This window comes from Ornithorhynchus anatinus, chromosome 3 (assembly GCF_004115215.2).
Source record: "Ornithorhynchus anatinus isolate Pmale09 chromosome 3, mOrnAna1.pri.v4, whole genome shotgun sequence".
Taxonomy (NCBI): domain Eukaryota; kingdom Metazoa; phylum Chordata; class Mammalia; order Monotremata; family Ornithorhynchidae; genus Ornithorhynchus; species Ornithorhynchus anatinus.
The window spans coordinates 141,498,261-141,522,818 of NC_041730.1; the positions used below are offsets into that span (position 1 = coordinate 141,498,261).

At 52.3% G+C, this 24,558-nt stretch overlaps 1 protein-coding gene across 1 annotated transcript in view; it reads right to left on the bottom strand.

The window, feature by feature from the left end:
* Positions 1-24,558, bottom strand: part of LOC114810271 (phospholysine phosphohistidine inorganic pyrophosphate phosphatase) — a 50,608-nt gene that overhangs the window by 7,274 nt on the left and 18,776 nt on the right. Inside the window, exons 3-5 of the mRNA XM_029061368.1 lie at positions 21,543-21,696; positions 13,883-13,946; positions 12,112-12,204 (exon numbers count right to left, since the gene is read on the bottom strand). Coding sequence (XP_028917201.1) covers positions 12,112-12,204; positions 13,883-13,946; positions 21,543-21,696 — 311 coding nt within the window. The remainder of the gene's footprint in view (positions 1-12,111; positions 12,205-13,882; positions 13,947-21,542; positions 21,697-24,558) is intronic.

A 24,558-nucleotide genomic window follows, 5' to 3' on the forward strand; every position in this document is an offset into this window, starting at 1 on the left:
TTAGTGACAGCCCTGGGACGTGCAGAGAAAAAAGGGCCTTTGGAAAATCAAATGGGGTACTGAAATTCCCACAGCCATCTTATTTCGCTCAAAATATCTGCAAGAGCAGACTTTCTCAGGTGGCATAAAACAGATCCATATCCTTACTGCTTTACCAGTCTGCTAGCCAACCTGTATGCCGGTGGATCAATACATCAGTGGACCACTATACAAAGTATACCAAGTATACCAAGCCAACCTTAGTCACTTCAAATTTATCCTTCCCTGCCTTAACTCTGCCCTCTCCTCTGCCAGACAAAACTATTTTTCTTCCCTCATTGACACCCATGCCCGTCACCCCCGCCAATTGTTCTGGACTTTTTACCTCTCCTCAGGCCCCCTGTTCCTCCCCCTCCCCCATCCCTCACCCCCAACGATCTGGGCACCTCCTTCATTATGTAAATGAACACAATCAGGTCTGAGCATCCCAAAGTCACCCTCCTCCTTTTCCATCCCCCCCACCCCGCTCCCAACCCTCTCCCCTACTTTCCCATCCTTCCCTGCAGTATCCTCAGAGGAGATCTCCTCCTTCCTCGCAAGTGCCACCCCCTCCACCTGTGCTTCGGACCCCATTTGCGTTCACCTTATAAGAACTATCGCCCCTTCCCTCCTCCCCTCCTCAACTTGTATCTTTAACCGCTCACTCTCCAACGGCTTCTTCCCCTCTGCCTTCAAACATGCCCCCGTTTCCCCCATCCTAAAAAAAAAATCCGCTCTCGACCCTACTTCCCCTTCCAGTTATCATCCTATCTCCCTCCTACCCATCCTTTCCAAACTCCTAGAACGAGTCGTCTACACTCGCTGCCTTGAATTCCTCAACTCCAACTCTCTCCTGGGCCCCCTCCAATCTGGCTCCCGTCCCCTCCACTCCACCGAAACTGCCCTCTCAAAGGTCACCCACGACCTCCTTCTTGCCAAATCCAATGGCTCCTACTCTATCCTGATCCTCCTCGACCTCTCAGCTGCCTTTGACACTGTCGACCATCCCCTTCTCCTCCACACCTTATCTTGGCTTCACGGACTCCATCCTCTCCCGGTTCTCCTCTAATCTCTCTGGCCGTTCATTCTTGGTCTCCTTCGCAGGCTCCTCCTCCCCTCCCATCTCCTAACTGTAGGGGTTCCTCAAGGGTCAGTTCTCGGCCCTCTTCTTTTTTCCATCTACACTCACTCCCTTGGTGAACTCATTCGCTCCCACGGCTTCAACTATCATCTCTATGCAGATGACACAAATCTACATCTCCTCCCTTGTCCTCTCCCCCTCCCTCCAGGCTCGTATCTCCTCCAGCCTTCAGGACATCTCCACCTGGAAGTCTGCCCACCACCAAAAACTCAACATGTTTAAAACTGAGCTCCTCGTCTTCCCACCCAAACCCTGTCCTCTTCCTGACTTCCCTGTCACTGTGAAACGCACTATCATCCTTCCCGTCTCACAGGCCCGCAACCTCGGTGTCGTCCTTGACTCTGCTCTCCCATTCACCCCACACATCCGATCCGTCACCAACACCTGCCGGTCTCACCTTCACAATATCGCCAAGATCCGCCCTTTCCTCTCCGTCCAAACTGTTACCGTGCTGGTACAAGCTCTCATAATATCCCAGCTGGATTATTGCGTCAGCCTCCTCTCTGATCTCCCTTCCTCCTGTCTCTCCCGGCTCCAGTCCATTCTTCATTCCGCTGCTCGGGTCATCCTCCTACAGAAAGGCTCTGGGCACGTCACTCCCCTCCTCAAAAACCTCCAGTGATTGCCTATCAACCTTGGCACGAAACAAAAACTCCTCACTCTTGGCTTCAAAGCGGTGCATCACCTTGCTCCCTCCTACCTCACCTCCCTTCTCTCTTTCTACCGCCCACCCCGTACACTCTGCTCCTCTGCCGTTCACCTCCTCAGGGTCCCTCGTTCGCGCCTGTCCCGTCGACCACTGGCCCACATCCTACCACTGTCCTGGAATGCCCTCCCTCCTCACGTCCGCCAAACCAACTCTCTTCCCCTCTTCAAAGCCCTACTGAGAGCTCACCCCCTCCTGGAGGCCTTCCCAGACTGAGCCCCCCTTTCCCTTTGCTCCTCCTCCCCTCCCCATTCTCCCTTCCCCTCCCCACAGCACTGTGCATATTTATATATATTATTTATTACTCTATTTTGTTAATGATGTATATATAACTATGATTCTATTTATCTTGATATCTATGCCAGACTACTTGTTTTGTTCTGTTTTGCTTTGCTGTCTGTCTCCCCCATTTAGACTCTGAGCCCATTATTGGGCAGGGATTGTCTCTATCTGTTGCTGAATTGTACATTCCAAGCACTTAGTACAGTGCTCTGCACATAGTCAGCACTCAATAAATACGATTGAGTGAATGAATCAAAGGAGCTGTGAAGATGAGGAGAGCTGCGGTCTGCCGGATGTGAAGGGAGCGAGAGTTCCAGGCAGGAGGGAGGGAGTGAGCAAGAGCTCGGTGGCAAGAAAGGTGAGAGCGAGGCCCGGGTTGGTTTCAGAAGAACGAAACGTGAGTTGGGACGTAGTGGGAGAGGAGCGAGGAAAAGTGGGGAGAGAGCTGATTGAAGGCCTTAAAGCCAAGGGTCAGGAGTTTCTGCTTGATGTGGAGATGGATGGACATTTTTGAGGAGCAGGGACAGCTGCGCAGAAAATGATCCTGGGAGCTAAGTGACCTATAAGCTGAAGAGGAGCGAGGCAGAGGGTGGGAAGTTTAGCGAGGAGGCCGGTGCAGTAGTCCAGTCAGGACATGTTGAGTACTGGGACCTGCAGGGGATTAGTTCTGCTGGAGAGGAAGGGGTGGATTCTGGAGATGGTGTGAAGAAAGAGCTGGCAGGATTTGGTAACTCTGAATATGGCGGGGTTGACAGAGGCTCAAGTTCTGGTCTCCAAATCAAAACCTTATTAAAAGCATGTCCCCACCAAAAGGCCTGGCCTGACTAAATCCCTCATCCCCCCAACTCCCTCTCCCATTTGCATCGCCCTTCCATTTGGATTTGTACCCTCAGCCCCACAGCTCTTATCTACACATCTACAGAGCGGGAGCATGGCCTAGTGGAAAGAGCACGGGCTTGAGAGTCAGAGGACAAGGGTTCTAATCCCGACTCCATCACTTGTCTGCTGGGAGACCTTGGGGAAGTCACTTAACTTCTCTATGTCTCAGTTACCTCATCTGTGAAATGGAGATTAGGACTGTGAGCCCCAAGTGGGACGAGCTGATTATCTTGTATCTACCCCGGTGCTTAGAACAGTGCTTGGCACATAGTAAGCACTTAAAAAATACTATTATTATTATTTACACATCTGTCTTTAATTTTTAAATTTTAATGTCTGTCTCCCCTTCTAGACTGTAAGCTCTTTGAGGGAAGGAAATATGTCAACTAACTGTTGTATTGGATTCTCTCATGCTCTTAATACAGTGCTCTGCACACAGTAAGTGCTCAACAAATATCACTGATTGATTGAGAGAGATAGCGAAAGAGAAGTCAAGGATAATGTCAAGGTCATGGGCTTGAGAGACAGGAAAGAGTGTGGTGATGTCAACTGCAGTGGGAGAGTTAGGAGGGGTGGGAGCAGATAAGCTTCCTTAGGGAGCGTGTGTAAAATGGAGAACTGAACCTTGAGGGTCTCCCAAAGGGGGTGAGAGGCAGAGGAGAAGCCAGTGAAGAAACTGAGATGGAGCAGGTAAGAAGAGATAAGGCAGAGAACCAGGAGAGGCAGAATCTGTGAAGCCAAGGTCGGAGAATCTTTCCAGGAGCAGGGGGTAGTGCACAGCGCCTAAGGCTGCTGAGGGGATCAAGGAGGACAGGACTGAACAGAAGGAAAACCACTGGATTGAGAAGCGGTGGAGGGAAGCGTGGGTGCCCGGCCAGGGGCTGGCTGGGTAGTGGGAAAATCTCCTATTACCGTGAGGTTCAGAGTGCCTTAATTCCCCGACAGTCAATCAATCGATCGTGTTGATCGAGCCCTTAATGTGTCCAGAACCCTAGCCTAAACACTTGGGAGAGAACAATGCAACAGAGTTGGAAGACACGACTTCTGTCTAAAACGAGAAGTGGGAGCTCCTCTTGCCCGGGGATTGTGCCTACCAGCCTACCGTGCTCTCCCAGGCGCTTAGTGTTCAGTGTTCTGCATGCAGTAAGCGCTCAGTAAATGCCACGGACTGATTGTTGAGGACAAGCCTGGGAGTCAGAGGACCTGGGTTCCAATCCCAGCTCCACTCCTTGTCTTCTGTGTGACCCTGGGTAAGTCACTTCACTTCTCTGTGCCTCAGCTTCCTCATCTGTAAACTGGGGATTAAAACTGCGAGCCCCATGTGGGACTCGGACCGTGTCCAAACCGATTAGCTTGTATTTAACCCAGCGCTTAGTACAGTGCCTGGCACATGGTAAGTGCTTAACAGATACTATTTAAAACAAAAACCCCAAAAAAACTGGTGCGATGGGAAGACCAAACACGTGTGCAAGTTGAGAGCGGTTGGCCGGGGCCCAGAATGTTCGTGGGGAGTCCTTGGTTCCGGTGGGATTTCTCTTGGGTGTTTGGTGGCAAGACGTCAGTCTGGGGCCTTTTGGCAAGCCCTGCCTCGGCCAACATAGCCCGACCTGCACCTTGGGGCACCAGTGAGAGATGATCCGGCGACTGCACGTTCTGCCCACGGGGAGACACTTCCGCACCTTCCCAGGCCCGCTGGGAACTGAGACAGCGGCAGGGCTCTTCAACGGCAAAAGAGGGGGGAGAGCTGGGACCTGCTCCCTGCTCCTCCCCGCTGCTCCGCGGTGGCCACGGCTCAGCACTGCCCCTCTGGCTCTCCACCAATCCATCACTGCTATTTATCGAGCCTTCACTGTGTGCAGAGCACTGGACTAAGCCCTTAGGAAAGTGCAATGCAACAGAGTTGATAATAATGATGATAATAATAGTGAGAAGCAGCATGGCTTAGTGGATAGAGCATGGGCCTGGGAGTCAGAAGGACCTGGGTTCTAATCCAGGCTCTGCCACCTGTCTGCTGCTTGACTTCGGGCAAGTCACTTCACTTCTCTGGGCCTCAGTTACCTCATCTGTAAACTGGGGATTAAGAGCGTCCATGTTGGACAGGGACGGTGTCCAACCGGATTCATTTATATCTACCCCAGTGCTTAGAACAGAGCTCGGCACATAATAAGTGCTTAAAAAGTACCATAATTGCTATCAATTACTATTATCAATCAGTAATAATAATGTTCCTCGTTAAGCACTTCCTATGTTCCAAGCACTGTTCTAAGTGCTGGGATCGATACAAATTAATCAGGAGGGGAATAGTCTCCTTGCCACATGGGGCCCACAGTCTAAGGAGGAAGGAGTAAGATTTAATTCCCATTTTACAGACAAGGCAACTGAGGCACAGCAAAATTAAATGACTTGCCCAAGGTCACACAGCAGGCATAGAACCCAGGTCCCCTGATTCTCAGGTCCAGGCTCTATCCATTAGGCCGTGCTGCTTAGTTGGTAGACACGTTCCCGGCTCGCAACAAGCTTATAGCCTAGAGGGAGAGCTGGGCGTTAATATAATTAAAGATAAATGAATAAATGATGGATAGGTACATAAGGGCTGAGGGGCTGATGAAGGAATGAATAAAAGGTGCAAATCCAAATGCAAGGGAGATGCAAAAGGGAGTAGGGGAAGAAGAAATGAAAGCTTAGTTGGGAAAGGCACCTTAGAAGAGATGTGCTTTTAATAAGGCTTTGAAGGTGAGGAGAATAATCATCTGTGGGGTACGAAGAGGGAGGTCGTTCTAGGCCAGAGGTAGGACGCGGGCAAGAGGTCGGCAGCGAGGTGCCATGGCCTGGCTGGTCGGACCTAGACCCTCTCCCGTGGAGTCCTCACGGGAAGCAGCATGGCCTAATAAGAAGAGCTCGGGTCTGGAAGTCAGAGGACCTGGGTCCTAATACCTGTTGAGAGCTCACCTCCTCCAAGAGGCCTTCCCAGATTGAGCTTCCCCTTTTTCCTCTGCTCCCTCTCTGCTCCCCCTCCACCCTCTGCTCCCTCCCCCTTCCCCCCTTCACCTCCCCTCAGGTAAGCCCCCTTTCCCTCTGCTCCTCTCCATCTCCCTTCCCCTCCCTTCGGCACTGTGCTCATTTGTCTATATTTTTATTACCCTATTTATTTTGTTAATGAGGTGTCCACCCCCTTGATTCTATTTATCGTGATCAAGTTGTCTTGTTTTTATCCGTCCGTCTCCACCGATTAGATGGTGAGCCCGTCACTGGGCAGGGATTGTCTCTATCGGTTGCCGAATTGTACATTCCAAGCGCTTAGTACAGTGCTCGGCACATAGTAAGCGCTCAATAAATGCTATTGAATGAATGAATGAATGTTCTCCCTCTCCTTTAAACTGTAGGGCAGGTACTGTGGACGACCCGATAATCTTATTTCTGACACAGCACGGAGTTCAGTGTTTGGCTTAATAAATTTCATTTTTGGTATCATTATTATTATTATTACTGAGGCTTTGATTCCCCTTGCGTTGGCCACCGCCGTTTCCTGTGGAACTGTCTTTTATGATGCAGCACGGCCTAGTGGACAGCGCCTGGACCTGGGAGTCAGAAGTACCTGGGTTCTAATCCCAGCTCCGCCACTCGTCTGCTCTGTGACTTTGGGTAAGTCACTTCATTTCTCTGTGCCTCAGTTACCTCATCTGCAAAATGGCGATTAAGACTGTGAACCCCATGTGGGATAGGGACTGTGTCCAACCTGATTAACTTGTATCTACGCCAGTGCAGTGCTTGGCACCTAGTACGCGCAATCAATCAATCAGTGGTATTTATTGAGTGCTTTCTATGCGCAGAGCACTGTACTAAGCTCTCGGGAGAGTACAATACAGTGGAATTGAGATTGAGGTGTGGTGAGTAGGTTGGTGTTAAAGGAAGTAAATGCGTGGGAAATACGCGAGGTAAGGTAGGAGGGAGCAAGGTGATTAAATGTTTTAAAACTGATGGTAAGGAGTTTCACATGAACCAAGTGGGATAAAATAAGCGCTTGGATTAACACGGTAGTAGTTTGGATGGAGAGGAAAGGGCGGATTTTAGCGATGTTGTGAAGGTGGAACTGACGGGATTCGGCGATAGATTGAATATGTGGATCGAATGACAGAGATGAGTCGAGGTAATGCCAAGGCTACAGGCTTGTGGGGCAGGGAGGATCGTGGTGCTGGGTACAGTGATGGGAAAGTCAGGGGTAGGACAGAGTTGGGTGGGAAGATAGGTTCTGTTTTGAATATGTTAAATTTGAGGTGTCAGTGGCTCAAAGGATCCACTAGCTAAGGGATGTCCTGAAGGCTGGGGGAAACGCAGGACTGCGGAGAAGGAGGGCAATCAGGGCTGGAGATGGAGATTTGGGAATCATCCCCGTAGAGATGGTAGTTGAAGCTGTGGGAGCAAATGAGTTCTCCAAGGGAATGGGTGTAGATGGAAAACAGGAGGACCCCAGAACTGAACTTTGAGGAACTCCCAAAGTTAGGGGGTGGGAGGCAGAGGAGGAGCCTGCAAAAGAGAGAGGCAGAATGGGTTTGGGAGTCAGATGACCTGCGTTCTAATCCCGGCTCTGCCAAATACTCGCCGTGTGATCTCGAGCAAGTCACTTAACCTCTCTGTGCTTCGGTTCCCCTGTTCTTCCTCCTTATTAGTCTGTGTGCTCCATGCGGGACAGGGACTGTGTTCAACCTAATTAACTTGTATTTACCCCAGCACATAGAACAGTGTACGGCACATAGGAAGCACTTAACAAATACCGCTGAAAAAGGGCAAACAGAGAGACAGGAGAAAGAGGAGGAGAACCAGGAGAGGACAGTGTCAGTGAAGCTGAGGTTGGAAAATGTTTCCAGGAGAAAGGGCTGGTTGACAGTGTTGAAGCCTGCTGAGAGGTTGAGGGGGATTAGGATGGAGCACGGGCTGTTGGATTTGGCAAGAAGGACTTGTGACCTTTCTGGGAAAGCGATGGAAGCCAGATTGGTGGGGGTCAGGGAGAAAAGTGGAGGAGAGGAACTAGAGAGAGTGGGTGGAGACAACTCGCTCAAGGAGCTTGAAGAGAAATGGTAGGAGGGAGCTGGGGCGGTAACCGAGGGGGCTGTAGGGGTCAAGGGAGGGTTTTTTTAGGCTAGGGGAGGCGTGAGCATGTTTGAAAACAGTGGGGAAGAAACCACTGGAGAGCAAACGGTTGAAGATGGTGGACAGGAAGGGAAGAAGGGAGGGGGCGAGCACTTCGATATGGTGCAGATGGATGGGCTTAGAAGCACAGGTGGAGGGGGTACATTTTGAGAGGAGGCCAGAGATCGCCTCTTGAGTTACTGCTCTCCGGCTCCTGCTTACCTCTCTGCCCTTCCCGATAAATTCAGCATGGGTGGGGGAGCGGCCACACCTCCCAGGGTTCTCAGCAGTGGGGTAACTTCTCAGGAAGCCTGCCCAGCCGGGGCCCGTGTCGCTCTGGCACCGGGGTGGGGGCACGACCCCTCTGCGGAATGGCTGCCTGGAGCAGTGAAGGTTTACAGTCCGGCCTGTAGCCAGCGCATCCACCCGCCAATGCTCCCGCTCCTCGGGGAGCTCCCAGAGTCCTCAACGGCAGGGCCCCTCCACAGAGGGGCTGCCTGTGAGCAGTGAAGGCTGACCATCCAGCCTGTGGCCAGCGCATCCACAAACACTCCCGCTCCTCAGGGAGCTGCCGGATTTACTGCCGGTGAAGGGCAATAATCGCTAGAGGAGGGAGCAATTATTCCCAAATCATTTAGGATTTAAAAAATCATTGGCAAGAAGATAGGGGTCAGGAGGTGCGCCGTCAAGGGAAATAAAAAGCTCTACCTGTCAAGTGCCGATCTGACTTCCTTTCTGACTGCAGTGTGGCGAGCAGAGAGGCCGGGACAGAGAAAGGTCGCCCCTCCCCTCGCCCCCCGCCACTGGGAATGGGATGAGGTGGTCTCCGGGCGGGGGTCCCCTCACCCAGGCTGGCGTGGTGGCGGTCGCGGACTCGGCCACTGGGTCAGAGCCCGGCGGGGCTGGCTTGGGGCTTTCGTCAGCCCTGAGAGGACGAAGCAGAAAGGTGGGCGTATTGGAGATGGCCTTCAGAACCACTTGGGGATACCTGGCTCCCGCCTGAGTGCCGTGTTCCGACATTTGTAATCATCGGGTGTTCACCAGATAGGTTGGCGAGGAGCGGGGGGGTGTGTCCCGGTTATCGGTCTGAGGTGTAGAGTGATCGATCGACTGAGTGACTGATTGATTGAGTTCTCCTTCACCCGCCAAGCCTCAAGGCCAAAGGGGAGAGGCTCTGCAGGTGCCCAGAGTCTCCAGCCCTCGGAGTCAGGATCCCGCATTCAGGAGTTTGCCACTGGGATGAGCTGGCTAGGGATGGAGAGGATGAGAATCCCGGGAGTCAGAGCTCACCGTCACCTCCTGGCAGGATGCCCCACGGCCCAGTCTGGATGGACGGGGAGGGGAGGTGAAAGGTGGACAAGGCAGACTCCAGGAAAGAGATAAAAGGGGAGGATGATTCAGAAGAGGCAATCAGATGGACGAGGTAGGGAATACAGAGCGATGAGATGGACAAGGCAGAGAGACGAAGGAGGTGGACAAGACACACTAGGGGATGAAGCAGAGAGGATGATGAGGAAGAGGGATGAGAAAGAGACACGGACAAGATGGAGATGAATGGGGCGGACAAGACAGCCCAACGAGATGGGCAAGACAGAGAGACAGTTGAGGTGGATGAGACGGAGATGGCCGAGGAGAACGGTACACACACTACACACTGAGAAGTGGTGGGGCTGAGTTAGAAAGGGCACAGACCTGAGAGTCACAGGGCCTGAGTTCTCGTCCCAGCTCCGCCACTTGTCTGCTGTGTGACCTCGGACAAGTCACTTCACTTCTCTGTGCCTCACTTCACTTCTCTCTGCCTCAATTTCCTCCTCTTTAAAATGGGGATTCAACAGCTGTTCTCCCTCCCTCTTAGGCCGTGAGCCCCATGGGGGACAGGGACTGTGTCCGACCTGATTATCTTATATCTACCACTTGGGGCCGGGCAGCTCGGACTCGGCTCGGGCACACGCCTCCTCCCCCAACCGCCCCTCTCGGCACATGCAGGCCAGCCAGTAGCCAACCCATGGGGACTTTGGTTTCTTGAGGCCAGCGGCCGGTGTGGGCGGGTGGGGGGGGAGACCGCTGACGACCGTCTGTTCTGTCCCAGCCTGACCAGGGTGGTCGGCCCCTCTCTCCACATGTCTACATGGCCCTGGACGCTGTAGAGATGTTCATAAAAATAATTATAATGCTAATAATAATAATAATGAGGATTATGGTACTTGCTAAGTGTTTACTATGTGCCAAGCAGTGTTCTAAGCCCTGGGGTATTCAGGGTAATCAGGTTATCCCCTGTGGAGCTCACAGTCTTCATCCCCATTTTACAGATGAGGTAACTGAGGCCCAGAGAAGTTAAGTGACTTGCCCACAGTCACACAGCAGCCAAGTGAGGAGCCAAGCTGAGGAGCCAAGCCAAGCTGAGGAGCTGCGTGGCTCAGTGGAAAGAGCCCGGGCTTTGGAGTCAGAGGTCATGAGTTCGAATCCCAGCTCTGCCACTTGTCAGCTGTGTGACTGTGGGCAAGTCACTTAACTTCTCTGTGCCTCAGTTACCTCATCTGTAAAATGGGGATTAAGAGTGTGAGCCCCACGTGGGACATCCTGATTCCCCTGTGTCTACCCCAGCGCTTAGAACAGTGCTCGACACATAGTAAGCGCTTAACAAATACCAACATTATTATTATTATTAAGTGGCAGAGCTGGGATTCAAACCCATGACCTCTGACTCCCAAGCCCGTGCCTCCTTCCACTGAGCCACACTGCTTCTCTGTAAAGGACTTCACCCTATGCTGGACATTTCCAACTACCACCCCTTTGAACAAGACACGGGCCAAACTTCACAGGTCGGAGGGGAAGTGCGTTCAAAACTCCCCTTGGAGGGATGCGACCGGCAAACCTTCAGAATCCCACTCCTAGACCCGTGTGAGCGAGGGCCGAAGCCAGAACCTCTCAGGCAGTGAAGGGTGGGTGGGTGGAGGCACCTGGAGGGGCAGAACGGGATGCAGAAAGTAGAGGGAGTCTGGGTGGGTGAAGGGGAGACCGAAGGGTCGGGAGCCCCGAGGGAAGGAAGAGGTGTCCTGAAAAGTACAGAGACCTGAGGCAAGCGGGGACCGGGGCGTTGCTGTGTCCGATAACAGAAAGGGCATTGGGAGAGATGAGAGAGGCTCCGCCGCCTGCCCCCCTCACCTGCCCCTCCTGGGGCAAGAGCCTCCAGAAGACCCGCCACAGTCGCCTACTCCGCTCAGCAACGACCCCTGCCTTGTTTGGGCGTGGCGGGGCCGGGGCGCAGCAGTGGGAGCGCCGGGCCGGCTGGGCCTCCACAAGGCAGGGCCCGGGGTTGGGGCCAGGGTGGGGGCCGGGGCTGCGGCCTCCGTGACTGCTGACCTCGGGAGAGCTCCGTCCTGTGGGTGGGTGGGGGCCGGGGACCCCACTCCGGTAGCCACAGTGCTTCTTGGCTCAGTGGAAAGAGCCCGGGCTTGGGAGTCAGAGGTCATGGGTTCTAATCCCGGCTCCGCCACTTGTCAGCTGTGTGACTTTGGGCAAGTCACTTGACTTCTCTGGGCCTCAGTTCCCTCATCTGTAAAATGGGGATTAAGACTGTGAGCCCCATGGGGGGCAACCTGATGACCTTGTATCTACGCCAGCACTTAGTGCTTGGCACACAGTAAGCACTTAACAAATGGCATCAACATTATTATTATTTATGCTTGCCCTTGGCTTTACAGTGTTAGTTCTGTCTCTTCCGATCTGCGGCCAAACTCGTTCTCCCGGAGGACCGTGGCCCAGGACCAATTCTCATCAGCATTTTCTTCCCCAGAGCTTCGTTCGGGGCTCTACACGCAGCAGGGGTTCAGTAAATGTTACTGTGGTAAGAAGCCCCGAGCAGCAGGTAGCCTCCTTGTCCCTGGGCAGCCCTGTTTGCGCCCCACCCCCCCATCCCAGGCCCCACACCGAGGACGGGATGAGGGCGAGGTCTTACCTGGCTGGCTTCGACTCCCAGGTCCCGCAGCGCCGACTGGAAAAACCAAGGAGTCGGTTTCCCCACCACTTCGGCGTGGATGTCGCAGGCGTACTGTGGAGGGGACAGAAGCCACGTGAGCAGGGGGCGGCCATCGTCGAGCGACTGTTGTCCTGGCCGAATCGGCTCCTGGGGCGCTCCACAGGGGCCGGCCAGGGGACTCGGCTCCCCACCTCCCGCTCCCCACCGTGCTCTGCCCGGCCGGTCCGGCTCCCCTCCTCGTCCAGGCCCCCCCAGGCCCACGGGGACCCGCCCCAGGCCAGCCAACGTGGAGCCCTGGAGCCCCAAACAGCGGGACCTGAGTCCATGTCTGGGTTCGATCATTTATTCAGCTAGTCCATCTTGACACCTTTGGGCTGTTTTCCAAGGATGTCCTTCCGCTCTTCCTCCTGCTCCCACTGTTTGTAGATTCATTCATTCATTCAATTCATTCAATCGTGTTTACTGAGTGCTTACTGTGCGCAGAGCACTGTACTACGTGCTTGGGACGGTGCAATATAACAATACATGGACGCATTCCTTGCCCACAATGAACTTACAGTCTAGAGGGGGAGACAGACCTTAATAGAAATGAATAAATGACAGATATGTCCAGAAGTGCTGTAGGGCTGGGAAGGGGGATGAATAAAGGCAGCGAGGCAGGGCGATGCAGAAAGGGGTGGGAGAAGAGGAAAGGAGGGCTTAGACAGGGAAGGCCTCACAGAGGAGATGTGCCTTCAATAGGGCTTTGAATGCGGGGGAGAGTCATTGTCTGATGGGCACTCATCATCTAAACTCAATGGAGGCTGCCTGCATGGTGACCTAGTCATGCTTAGGGTCCTGGTTGGCCTTTTACTGCTTGATTCACCCAAAGTGGAACCGAGAGCCTCTGTAATAGAGGAGTTCACTTCAGTGTGGAGATGAAATATGGTTCAGACAGGTAGGGCGATAATAATAATAATAATAATGATAATGTTGGTATTTGTTAAGCCCTTACTATGTGCAGAGCACTGTTCTAAGCGCTGGGGTGGATACAGGGTCATCAGGTTGTCCCACGTGAGGCTCACAGTCTTTATCCCCATTTTACAGATGAGGTAACTGAGGCCCAGAGAGGTTAAGTGACTTGCCCATAGTCACACTGCTGCCAAGTGGCAGAGCTGGGATTCGAACCCATGATCTCTGACTCCCAAGCCCGGGCTCTTTCCACTGAGGTACGCTGTTTCTCTCAGGGCAAGAAAACTAAAGAGTGTCATGGGATCTCCATCAAACCCAAAACTCACCAACAGCACTGGAATTGCAATATGGATCTGCACCTTGCCCAGATCCAAGCGATATTAGCAGTAACTCACTGTAGAGAAGCCGCGTGGCTTAGTGGAAAGAGGCCGGGCTTGGGAGTCAGAGGTCATGGGTTCTATACCCGGCTCCACCACTTGTCAGCTGTGTGACTTTGGGCAAGTCACTTGACTTCTCTGTGCCTCAGTTACCTCCTCTGTAAAATGGGGATTAACTGTGAGCCCCACCAGGGAGAACCTGATTAACTTGTATCTACCCCAGTGCTTAGAACAGTGCTCGGCACATAGTAAGCCCTTAACGGATTCCATCATTATTATTATTATTATTTCTCCTGCAGGAAGCTCCTCTCTCAAAATGCATGAGAACAGCTCTAAGGTAGTTAGGGAGACACCCAGTAGATCTCGACAGGCTACGGCCCCCTCCCCCCAGCCTCCAGCAGGTAAGACGAGCGATACAATACCTCCAGCGCCTTCACGAAGGGGCCAACGTCCAGCTGGAGTCCATCCGTCCCTTTGTAGAAACGCCTGGAAAGGGAAGCGACCACATTCACGTAGGGTGAGAACGTGAGGAGCCATGGATAGGAACTGTGTTTCCTGTCTCAGCAGCCCGTGGAGTTCATTTCGCATAAACTCACATCCTTAGGAATGAAACTGTAAGAGTGACAAGCGGGTCCTAAAAGTGGCAGACTCTTGGCCCAGCTACAATGGGAGGTCACCGGTGTCCACTGACTAATAGGGTGGGAGACCGGAGGGAGTTTCTGCCAAGAATTCTCCCCAACAACGGACTGAAGGAGAGAATGCCATCAGATCAACAGCAACGGTCACCTTCCTTATTGGAAGTAGAGTTTCACGTGAGGGTGCAGCACCTGGACCGAAGGGGTGGGTTTGACTGACTGACTGAGGTGCCTGCCCACCTCGGGGTAGGACCTCGCTGACTGGGCCGGGCCCAGAGGCAGAGAGGCGGGCAGGCTGGCAGGGCGGCCCAGGGGCCTTCCCCAGGGGCCGGGTGGCGACCACCCACCCATCCATTCAAACTGGCTGCCCTGAAGCCTTCCCTGAAGGCCGGAAGGCGACAGGGCAGAGTCGATCGAAGGAAAACATGTCAGTGCCAAGCCAACAGCCAAACGGAAGAAACTGGAGCCCGGTAAGTTTCCTGGGAGTCCATCGCCCCGCCCAGAACTCTTGCTCTCATCCCTACATACCCCATGTGTGCGGGGGGTTAGGGTTAGGGGGCTACGGTGATTTAAGCTGAGGGAGCGTGAGGCCTCTTCTAAGTTTAGAACAGTTGGGAAGCTGGACTCTTTCATTCATTCATTCAATAGTATTTATTGAGCGCTTACTGTGTGCAGAGCACTGTACTAAGCGCTTGGAATGAACAAGTCGGCAACAGATAGAGACAGTCCCTGCCGTTTGACGGGTTTATGGTCTAATCGGGGGAGACGGACAGACAAGAACAATGGCAATAAATAGAGTCAAGGGGAAGAACATCTCGTAAAAACAATGGCAACTAAATAGAATCAAGGCGATGTACATTTCATTAACAAAATAAATAGGGTGAGGAGCCGGGTGGCAGCAGCCTGAGACGCTCATCTGCTGGCCCCTTTACCACCCAACTCGTTGGCCTGAGACTTTTCTCGTTTATGCTGCTTTGTATTTATATCATTTCACCTTCCGTTCTGTGTCCGTCATCAAATCCACCCCCGCCTTATTCTTAGATTGTGAGTCCCTGCAGTATCAAGGAAGGTATCTAATTCTCACCCATGTGGCTTTTTTCCTCAGTGCTTCCTATAATACTCTGCACACAGTAGGTGCTTAATCCTGTTACTACAACTACTGGTATTAAGACTAGCTAAGAATAACAATAATAATTGTGGAATTGGTTAAGTGCTTACTATGTACCAAGCAATGTACTAAGCACTGGGGTAGATACAAGATCATTAGATCAGACAGAGTTCCTCTCCCATACAAGGTTTACAGTCTAAGAGGGTGGGAGAATAGGTTCTTAATCCCCATTTTATGGATGAGAAAATTAAGTTCATTCAATAGTATTTATTGAGCGCTTACTATGTGTAGAGCACTGTACTAAGTGCTTGGGATGAACAAGTCGGCAACAGATAGAGACGGTCCCTGCCGTTTGACGGGCTTACGGTCTGATCGGGGGAGACGGACAGACAAGAACAATGGCAATAAATAGAGTCGAGGGGAAGAACATCTCGTAAAAACGATGGCGACTAAATAGAATCGAGGCGACGTACAATTCATTAACAAAATAAATAGGGTAATGGAAATATATACAGTCGAGCGGACGAGTACAGTGCCGTGGGGATGGGAAGGGAGAGGTGGAGGAGCAGAGGGAAAAGGGGAAAAAGAGGGTTTAGCTGAAGAGAGGTAAAGGGGGGGCGGCAGAGGGAGTAGAGGGAGAAGAGGAGCTCGGTCTGGGAAGGCCTCTCGGAGGAGGTGAGTTTTAAGTACGGTTTCGAAGAGGGGAAGAGAATCAGTTTGGCGGAGGTGAGGAGGGAGGGCGTTCCGGGACCGCGGGAGGACGTGGCCCGGGGGTCGACGGCGGGATGGGCGAGACCGAGGGACGGTGAGGAGGCGGGCGGCGGAGGAGCGGAGCGTGCGGGGTGGGCGGTGGAAAGAGAGAAGGGAGGAGAGGTAGGAAGGGGCAAGGTGATGTAGAGCCTCGAAGCCTAGAGTGAGGAGTTTTTGTTTGGAGCGGAGGTTGATAGGCAACCACTGGAGTTGTTTAAGAAGGGGAGTGACATGCCCAGATCGTTTCTGCAGTTAAGTCAAAGTGAAGTCCAGTGACTCGCCCAAGGTCACACAGCAGGCAAGTGTCCAACTCATGATTAGAACCCAGGTCGCCTGACTCCCAGCTCCACCCTCCTTCCTCTAGGCATGCTGCTTACTACCACCACTGCTCTTCCTCCTCTTCCTCCTCCTATTTTCTTATTTGGACTGAGAAATTCTACGATTTTCGATTTATGATGCCCAACTCTCAAAACTGTCAAAATTCAGGCCCTCTGTAGGTTGAACTTCAGATAGAAAATCCTCCTCATTTGCAGTCCTAAGGAATAGTTCAGGTTCCGCAACTCAAAATTAGACATCACGTAGATCAATCGATTAATCAATGGTATTTATTTGAGGGCACGCTGTGTGCACAGCACTGTACTAAACCATCAGTCAACCAATCAATAGGATTTATTGACTGCTTACTGTTTGCATTTGAGGAAGCACAATACAATACAGTTGGTAGACACAATCCCTGCCCATGAGGAGCTTCCAGTCTAGAGAGGGAGACCGACATTAAATTAAAGTAGAGCTAGGAGAAGACTTAGCAAAGTGCAAGGATACGGACATAAGTGCTTTGGAGCTCAGGGTGGGGTTAGAATCAGCGAGGCTCACTGGAAAGAGCACGGGCTTTGGAGTCAGAGGTCATGGGTTTGAACCCCGGCTCTACCACCTGTCAGCTGTGTGACTTTGGGCAAGTCACTTAACTTCTCAGTGCCTCAGTTACCTCATCTGTAAAATGGGGATGAAGACTGTGAGCCCCACGTGGGACAACCTGATTCCCCTGTGTCTACCCCAGCGCTTAGAACAGTGCTCGGCACATAGTAAGCGCTTAACAAATACCAACATTATTAATCAAACTTTTAAAGGGGAAGAGATTTGAAGGCATAGACGCCTCAGAGGGAGAGCTATTGATGCCTGTTTACTTGTTTTGATGTCTGTCTCCCCCTTCTAGACTGTAAGCCTGTTGTAGGCAGGGATTGTCACTCTCTCCTGCTGAATTGTACTTTCCAAGCGCTTGGTGGAGCACTCTGCACACAGTAAGCGCTCAATAAATACATCTGAATGAATCAATTCAAAACCAGTAAGGGAGCCTCCTAAAAACGAGGCCTCAAAAAATTGTTACAAACTCTTACTTGGTTTGATGTCTGTCTCCCTGCTTCTAGACTTTGAGCACGTTGGTGGGTAGAGATTGTCTCTGTTGCTGAACTGTATTTTCCAAGAGCTTAGTACAGTGCTGTGCACTCAGTAAGTGCTCAATAAATATGATTGAATGAATGTATGAATTTTAAGCAGACAGAGGAAACAAGGGCTTGAGTTTGCTTTAATGTGTCTTGCCTATCTCCACAGACTTTCCTAAAATCCTTCTCCCTTCTTCAAGCCTTCCTCAAATCTTCCCCACTCTTCCATTGATCCCACTGTGGGCAGGAAACGCGTCTACCAATTATTTTTTATTGTACTCCTCCAAACGCTTAGGTCAGTGCTCTCCTCCCAGTAAGTGCTCAAGAAACACCATCGACTGATTTATCGATCGATCGATAGATGGTATTTACTGAGCCCTCGACTGTGTGCAGAGCACAAGGAGCTTTCGGTCTAGAGGGAGAGACAAAAATTCAAAGAAATTACAGATATGGACATAAGTACTGTGAGGCTGAAGGTGGGGTGAATATCAAATGCTTAAAGGATACAGAGCAAAGCGCAAGGGCAATGGAGAAGGAGGAGGGAGGAGGGAAAATGAGGGCTTAGACGGGGAAGGCCTCTGGAAGGAGATGTGATTTTAATAAGGCTTTGAAGGTGGGGAGAGTGGAGGTCTGTCGAATATGAAGGGGGAAGGAGTTCCAAGCCAGAGGCAGGACATGAGCAAGGGGTCGGTGGATAGACGAGATGGAGATACGGTGAGTAGGTTGGCGTTAGAGGAGCGTAGTGAGCGTGAAGGGTTGTAGAAGGAGATAAGTATCATATTACTATTTTGCCCGCTACTGTTACTCTGGGAAGCAAAGCCTGGAATGTAGGTATGAATGAGGGGAAGGGAGATCAGGGTATTTAGTTTAGCTGGTGGTATCCTCCCTGAGGAGCCTCCCCCAGGCTCAGGTTCACTCAGGGAAAGGATCTCTCTTCACACTCAAAAGAATTCCCACAAGCGGGTCTCCTCAGGCCCCCAAACCCTCCCAGGCCACGGGAAATGTGTCCAGAGCAGGCAGGTAAGATCTGATGCTTTATTCTTCTGCCATTTTCAATTATTCAGCCCCGGCTTGCTTTCAAATGACCAGCTGACCTTTGCTGGAACAGACATTAACCTTCCATAGTCTAGCATAAACAGCTTAATTTCCTGACAGGGGCATGACAGGAGAAATTACCCAGCCAATTCCCACTCGGCCCAAACAGATGCTAAATGTAAATCACTCCACACACTGTGCTCCAGCTATTCTGACACTCTTCCTCTCCGTGACACGGCTGAACTGGGAGACCGCATCGCTACGGATTCCTGCGTTGGGTCGGTGGCCACTGCGCCCGCTGTGACCACTGTACCCGCTGTGCCTGCTGCACCCTCTTTGGCTGCTGCGCCTGCTGCTGTTTGACAAGGTGATTGTGCCCCCATAAAGCCCTGGACTTCCAGGGTTGACACTCCTGGACACTGTGGCTATGGCAATATGGAATAAGTAATAATAATAATAATCATAATGATGGTATCTGTTAAGCTCTTACTACGTGCCAAGCACTGTTCTAAGTGCTGGGGGAGATACAAGGTAATCAGGTTGTCCCTCGTGGGGCTCACAGTCTTCATCCCCATTTTACAGATGAGGTCACTGAAGCACAGAGAAGTTAAGTGATTTGCCCATAGTCACATAGCGGACAAGTTGTGGAGCCGGAATTAGAACCCACGACCTCTGACCCTCAAGCCCGGGCTATTTCCACTGAGCCACCCTGCTTCTTGGAATCTTGGATGCACCTTCATCTCTCCGGGATGGACACTCGAACCCCAAGAGGGACCGCTGGTGATTCGACTAGACCGTAAACCCAGTGTGGGCAGGGATTGTCTCTCTTTATTGCTGAACTGTATTTTCCAAGAGCTCAGTACAGTGCTCTGCACACGGTAAGCTCTCGATAAATATGATTGAATGATTAGGCACTCAGAGTCTGAATGGCTGGCCAATTTCTGTAACTCCAAAGCCAAAGGCTCTTCCCTGTTCCCCCTTGTGCCAGCACCCAGGACTCCAGACGTCATTGGCGGAGAATCTGTCTCACTTTGATGGGGGTGACTATTTGGTTATAGCCAAATGTGACTACAGATTTGGGATGAGGGTCTTCGGGTTTGGGAGAACACTGCTTCTGATGAAGAAATGCTGGAGAATTCAATGGGAAGTCGCATGGCCCAGCGGAAAGAGTGCTTAGAACAGTGCTCTGCACATAGTAAGCGCTTAACAAATACCAACATTAAAGAGGCCAGGCCTGGGAGTCAGAGAACCTAGGTTCTAATCCCAGCTCTGCCTCTTGTTTGACCTTGGGCAAGTCACTTACTGTCTCTTTGCCTCAGTTATCTCATCTGTCTATTGGGGATTAAGACTTTGAGCCCCACATAGAACATGGACCGTGTCCAACCTTATATCTGCCCCTGGCACATGGCAAGCACTTAACGAATGCCATTAAAAAAAAAAAACCTATGCTGGGAAGTGACGCCTTCCCCTTGCTCTTGCCTCGGACAGGAGCAGGTAGAGGATCGGATCCAGTTAATAACAATAATAATAATAATTGTGGTATTTGTAAAGCTCTTACTCTGCGCCAGACACTAGGCTAAGCTCTGGGGTGGATACAAGCAAATCGTGTTGAGTGCAGTCCCTGTCCCACCTGGGGCTCACGCTCTCAATTCCCAATTTGCAGATGAGGCAACTGAGCCACAGAGAAGTCAAGTGATTTGCCCAAGGTCACAGAGCAGACAAGTGGCAGAGCTGGGATTAGAATCCAAGACCTTCTGACTCCAAGGCCTGTACTCTATCCACTCCACCATGCTGCCTTTCCAGTTCTGTGCTACTCAAGTCCCACAGCCCCAGTAAGCCAATAGAGGCGCAGCTGTGTGGCGGTCCATTGGACTCCGGAACAAGCCCCTCCTGATTCATTCATTCAATAATATTTATTGAGCGCTTACTATGTGCAGAGCACTGGACAAAGCACTTGGAATGTACAGTTAGGCAGCAGTAGAAAGAGAGAAGGGAGGTGAGGTAGGAGGGGGCAAGATGATGGAGAATCCAGATTGGGAATTGAGACTGTGAGCCCCATGCCGGACAGGGACTGCGTTCAACACGATTTTCTTGTATCCACCCCAGAGCTTAGTCCAGTGCCTGGCACATAGTAAGCGCTTAACAAGTACCACAGTTATTATTATTATTGTTGTTATTAAGTGGATCCAAAGCTCTACCTCCTCCAGTCCCCAGAGCCAGATCCAGCCAGCGCTTGGAGCTCAGAGGACTCAGAGGGGACCTGGTTTGTGGGGGAAAATGGCTGAGCCCAACTAAGCCCTCATGTCTTCTTCTTCCGCTCCCTGCTGGGTCGCCCTTGCACTTGGATTTGCTCCCTTTACTCATCCCGCTCCCAGCCCCACAACATTTATGTCCGGATCCATCGTTTATTTTTTTATATTGATGTCTGTCTCCCCCTCAAGTCTGTAAGCTTCTTATGGGCAGGGAACATGTCTACCAACTCGGTTTTAACTGTACTCTCCCAGCGCTGAGTCTAGTGTTCTGCACATAGTAAGTGGTCAATAAATGCCATTGACTGATTGATGTGATTTTAGTAGGGCTTTGAATATGGTAGAAATAATAATAATAATAATAATAATAATAATAATAATGGCATTTTGTTAAGTGCTTACTATATGCCAAACACTGGTCTAAGAGCTGGGGTTGATACAAGGTAGTCAGGTTGTCCCACGTGAGGCTCACAGTCTTAATCCCCACTTTACAGATGAGGTCACTGAGGCCCAGAGAAGTGAAGTCACTTGCCCAAAGTCACACAGCTGACAAGTGGCGGAGCCGGGATTAGAACCCAAGACGCCCAAACCCGTGCTCTTTCCACTAAGCCATGTTATCTTCCGGATATGAGCAGGGAGGGAGCTCCAGTCCGGAGGGAGGGTGTGAGGAAAGGGTTGGAGGTGGGAGAGATGAGAATGAACAAGTGAGTACTTTGGCTTGAGTGGAATGAAGAGTGTGAGTTGGGTTGGAATGGGAGAGGGGGAGAGGGAATGGAATGCCTTAAAGTCGGTGGTCAGGTGCACCTCCCCGACTTCTGCCCTGGCCCTCCCCCCCCAACCCGAGGAGACGATAACCAGACACTCACCCTTTCCCCAGGGACAGAAGAACGGGGTTTTCCAGGCTCATGAGGACTCGGAAAGCCTCATTGACTTTCTGGTAAGAAAAGTCTTCGCCGGCGTCCGCGACCACCACGCAGTTTGGGTTGGTTCTGTCGATCCGGTCAAACTCAGGGCGGACAGCTAGAAAACAGGGTAGACGGTGAGCACCGCGGGTCCGTGGCCGCAGTGGCCAGTGACGGGCAGCCGGCCAGACCGTGGCCCCTGTGACCACGTCCCCATCCGTTGGACTGAACCCGGCCTCCCTGGATTCGATCTCTGCTCCCTCACCTCTTGCCCGCAGCACTAAACTGTCCGTCACTGTGCTCAGCCTGTGTCCAGCCTGTGCCTGGACTGTCTTTGGACTTTGCCTGGCCCACGCTCGATCTATAGCTCACCTTTTGCTTGGCCTGTGCTTGGCCTTTGCCCGGTCTGTGCTCCGACTGTCCTTGACCTGTGCTCCTAGTGTGCTCTGCCTGTTCCAGGCCAGTGTCCAGCCGGTTCCCGGCCTGTACCCAGCCTGTGCCTAGTGTGTGCTCAGGCTGAAATCAGTGCTCAGAACCAGAATCCAACAACACTGCAGCTCTGTACACCACAGTCAAGAAGCCCTCGCCCGCAGGGGGCTTATTATAAGCAGAAATGTGTCTGTTGTTATAGCATACTCTCCCAAGCACTTAGTACAGTGCTTTGCACACAGTAAGCGCTCAATAAATATGATTGAAGAAGACAAATAAGAAGAAGGGAGAAATCCTTACCTGCAGTGAGAACCCCGGGTGTCCTGGGAGAATCTCTCCTGCCTGCTTATTAACACTATTGTAGTGTGCCTTACTGTAGCATGTTGCTATATTAGCGATCTCGCTTGTTATTGTTTATTGTCGTCAGACTTTGAATTTGATCAGGTCGCCCCTTAATCGAGTCTACCCCCGACCCTGATCATCGCCCCTTTTATTAACACGACTATATTGTATCATACTGTATCATGTTGCTATATTAGCACTACTGTATTGTATCATACTGTACCATGTTGCTATATTACCGATTTCGTTTATTACTGTTTATTGTTGTCAGTGCTGCCACCCACCTCTCTGGCCTCGCCATGTCCCTCCTCCCCCCCTCCCCCCTCCCGCCCCTTCCTATCCTCCCCTTCCCCTTCCCCTTCCCCTCTCTCGCTCAGCTCTTTCCCGCTCTCTCCTCTGTCTCCTCCCCCCCTCCTCTCTCCCGCCCTAGAACCCCACTTTACCAGCGCTACCCCTCTTCCCCCTCCCCCTACTCTTCCCCCCACCAAACCCCCTCTTCACCCCCTCCCCCCTTCTCTCTTCCCCACCCATGCCCCATCCCAGTCCTCTTGTCCCACCGCTACCCCTCATCCCCCTCTCCCCATCCAGGGCCCCGCCACCTCCTTCCCATCCAAACCCTCCCCTCCCCCCGCCCTTCCCCCCCTCCCCCCTTGCACCCACAGCTACTTTCAAGTGTGGCCTCTGGAACCCCCGCTCTATTACAGGTAAGCTACCTTTCATCCATGACCTTTTCCTCTCTCTCTCTCTCCTCCTCCTCGCCCTTTCGGAGACGTGGCTCTCTCCCGAAGACACGGTCTCCGCCGCCGCTCTCTCCGGCGGAGGCCTCTCCTTCTCCCACTCCCCCAGACTCACCGGTAAGGGAGGAGGCGTCGGCTTCCTCCTCTCGCCCCGTTGCCGCTTCCGCACTATCCCTCCTCCCCCCCTCCCTCTCCTTCCCCTCCTTCGAAGCCCATATCATTCGCCTCTACCACCCACTCCAGTTACTTGTCGCCGTCATCTACCGCCCTCCCGGTCCCACCTCCGACTTCTTCAACCACCTTGACCCCTTTCTCACCTTCCTTCTCTCCTTCTCTCTGCCCACTCTGATCCTCGGAGACTTCAACATCCATACGGATGTACCCGACGACTCCTCTGCCGCCCGCCTGCTATCCCTCCTCGACTCTGCCGACCTCCTCCTCCACCATACCGCGCCCGCTCACCGACTGGGTCACACCCTCGATCTCGTCATCTCCTACCGCTGCACTATCTCCTCCCTCACTGACTCTGAAATCCCTCTCTCTGACCATAACCTTCTCACCTGCCTCATCTCTCACATTCCCTCCCCCTGCAAATCTTCGCTACTGCCCCACAGAGACCTCCGCTCTCTCGATCCCATCCGTCTCTCCAATAGCATCTCTCCTCACCTTGCCGCCCTGTCCTCTCTTCCCACTCTCGACGATCAGGTCTCCGCTCTCGACTCCCCCCTCTCTACTCATCTCGACTCTCTCGCCCCCCTTTCCCTCCGCCGCTCTCGCTCCACTAACCCACAGCCCTGGATCACCTCCTCTGTCCGCCTCCTACGCTCCTACGCTCAAGCTGCCGAGCGCCGCTGGCGAAAGTCCAAGCACCGAGCCGACCTCACACACTTCAAATTTATCCTTTCCTGCCTTAACTCTGCCCTCTCCTCCGCCGGGCAAAGCTTCTTCTCCTCCCTCATCGACACCCATGCCCGTCACCCCCGCCGATTGTTCCGGACCTTTAACTCTCTCCTTAGGCCCCCTGTTCCTCCCCCTCCCCCATCTCTCACCCCCAATGATCTGGCCACCTATTTCCTCACTAAAATCAACACGATCAGGTCTGAGCTCCCCAAAGTCACCCCTCCGCCTCTCCCCTCCCCCCCACTAACCCCCTCCCCTACTTCCCCATCCTTCCCTGCGGTATCCTCAGAGGAGATCTCCTCCCTCCTCGCAAGTGCCACCCCCTCCACCTGCGCCTCGGACCCCATTCCCTCTCACCTTCTTAAAACCGTCGCCCCTGCCCTCCTACCTTCCTTAACTTCTATTTTTAACCACTCAATCTCCAAGAGCTCCTTCCCCTCTGACTTCAAACATGCCCACGTCTCCCCCATCCTAAAAAAACCCGCTCTCGACCCCACTTCCCCCTCCAGTTATCGCCCTATCTCCCTACTACCCTTCCTTTCCAAAATCCTAGAACGAGTCATCTACAATCG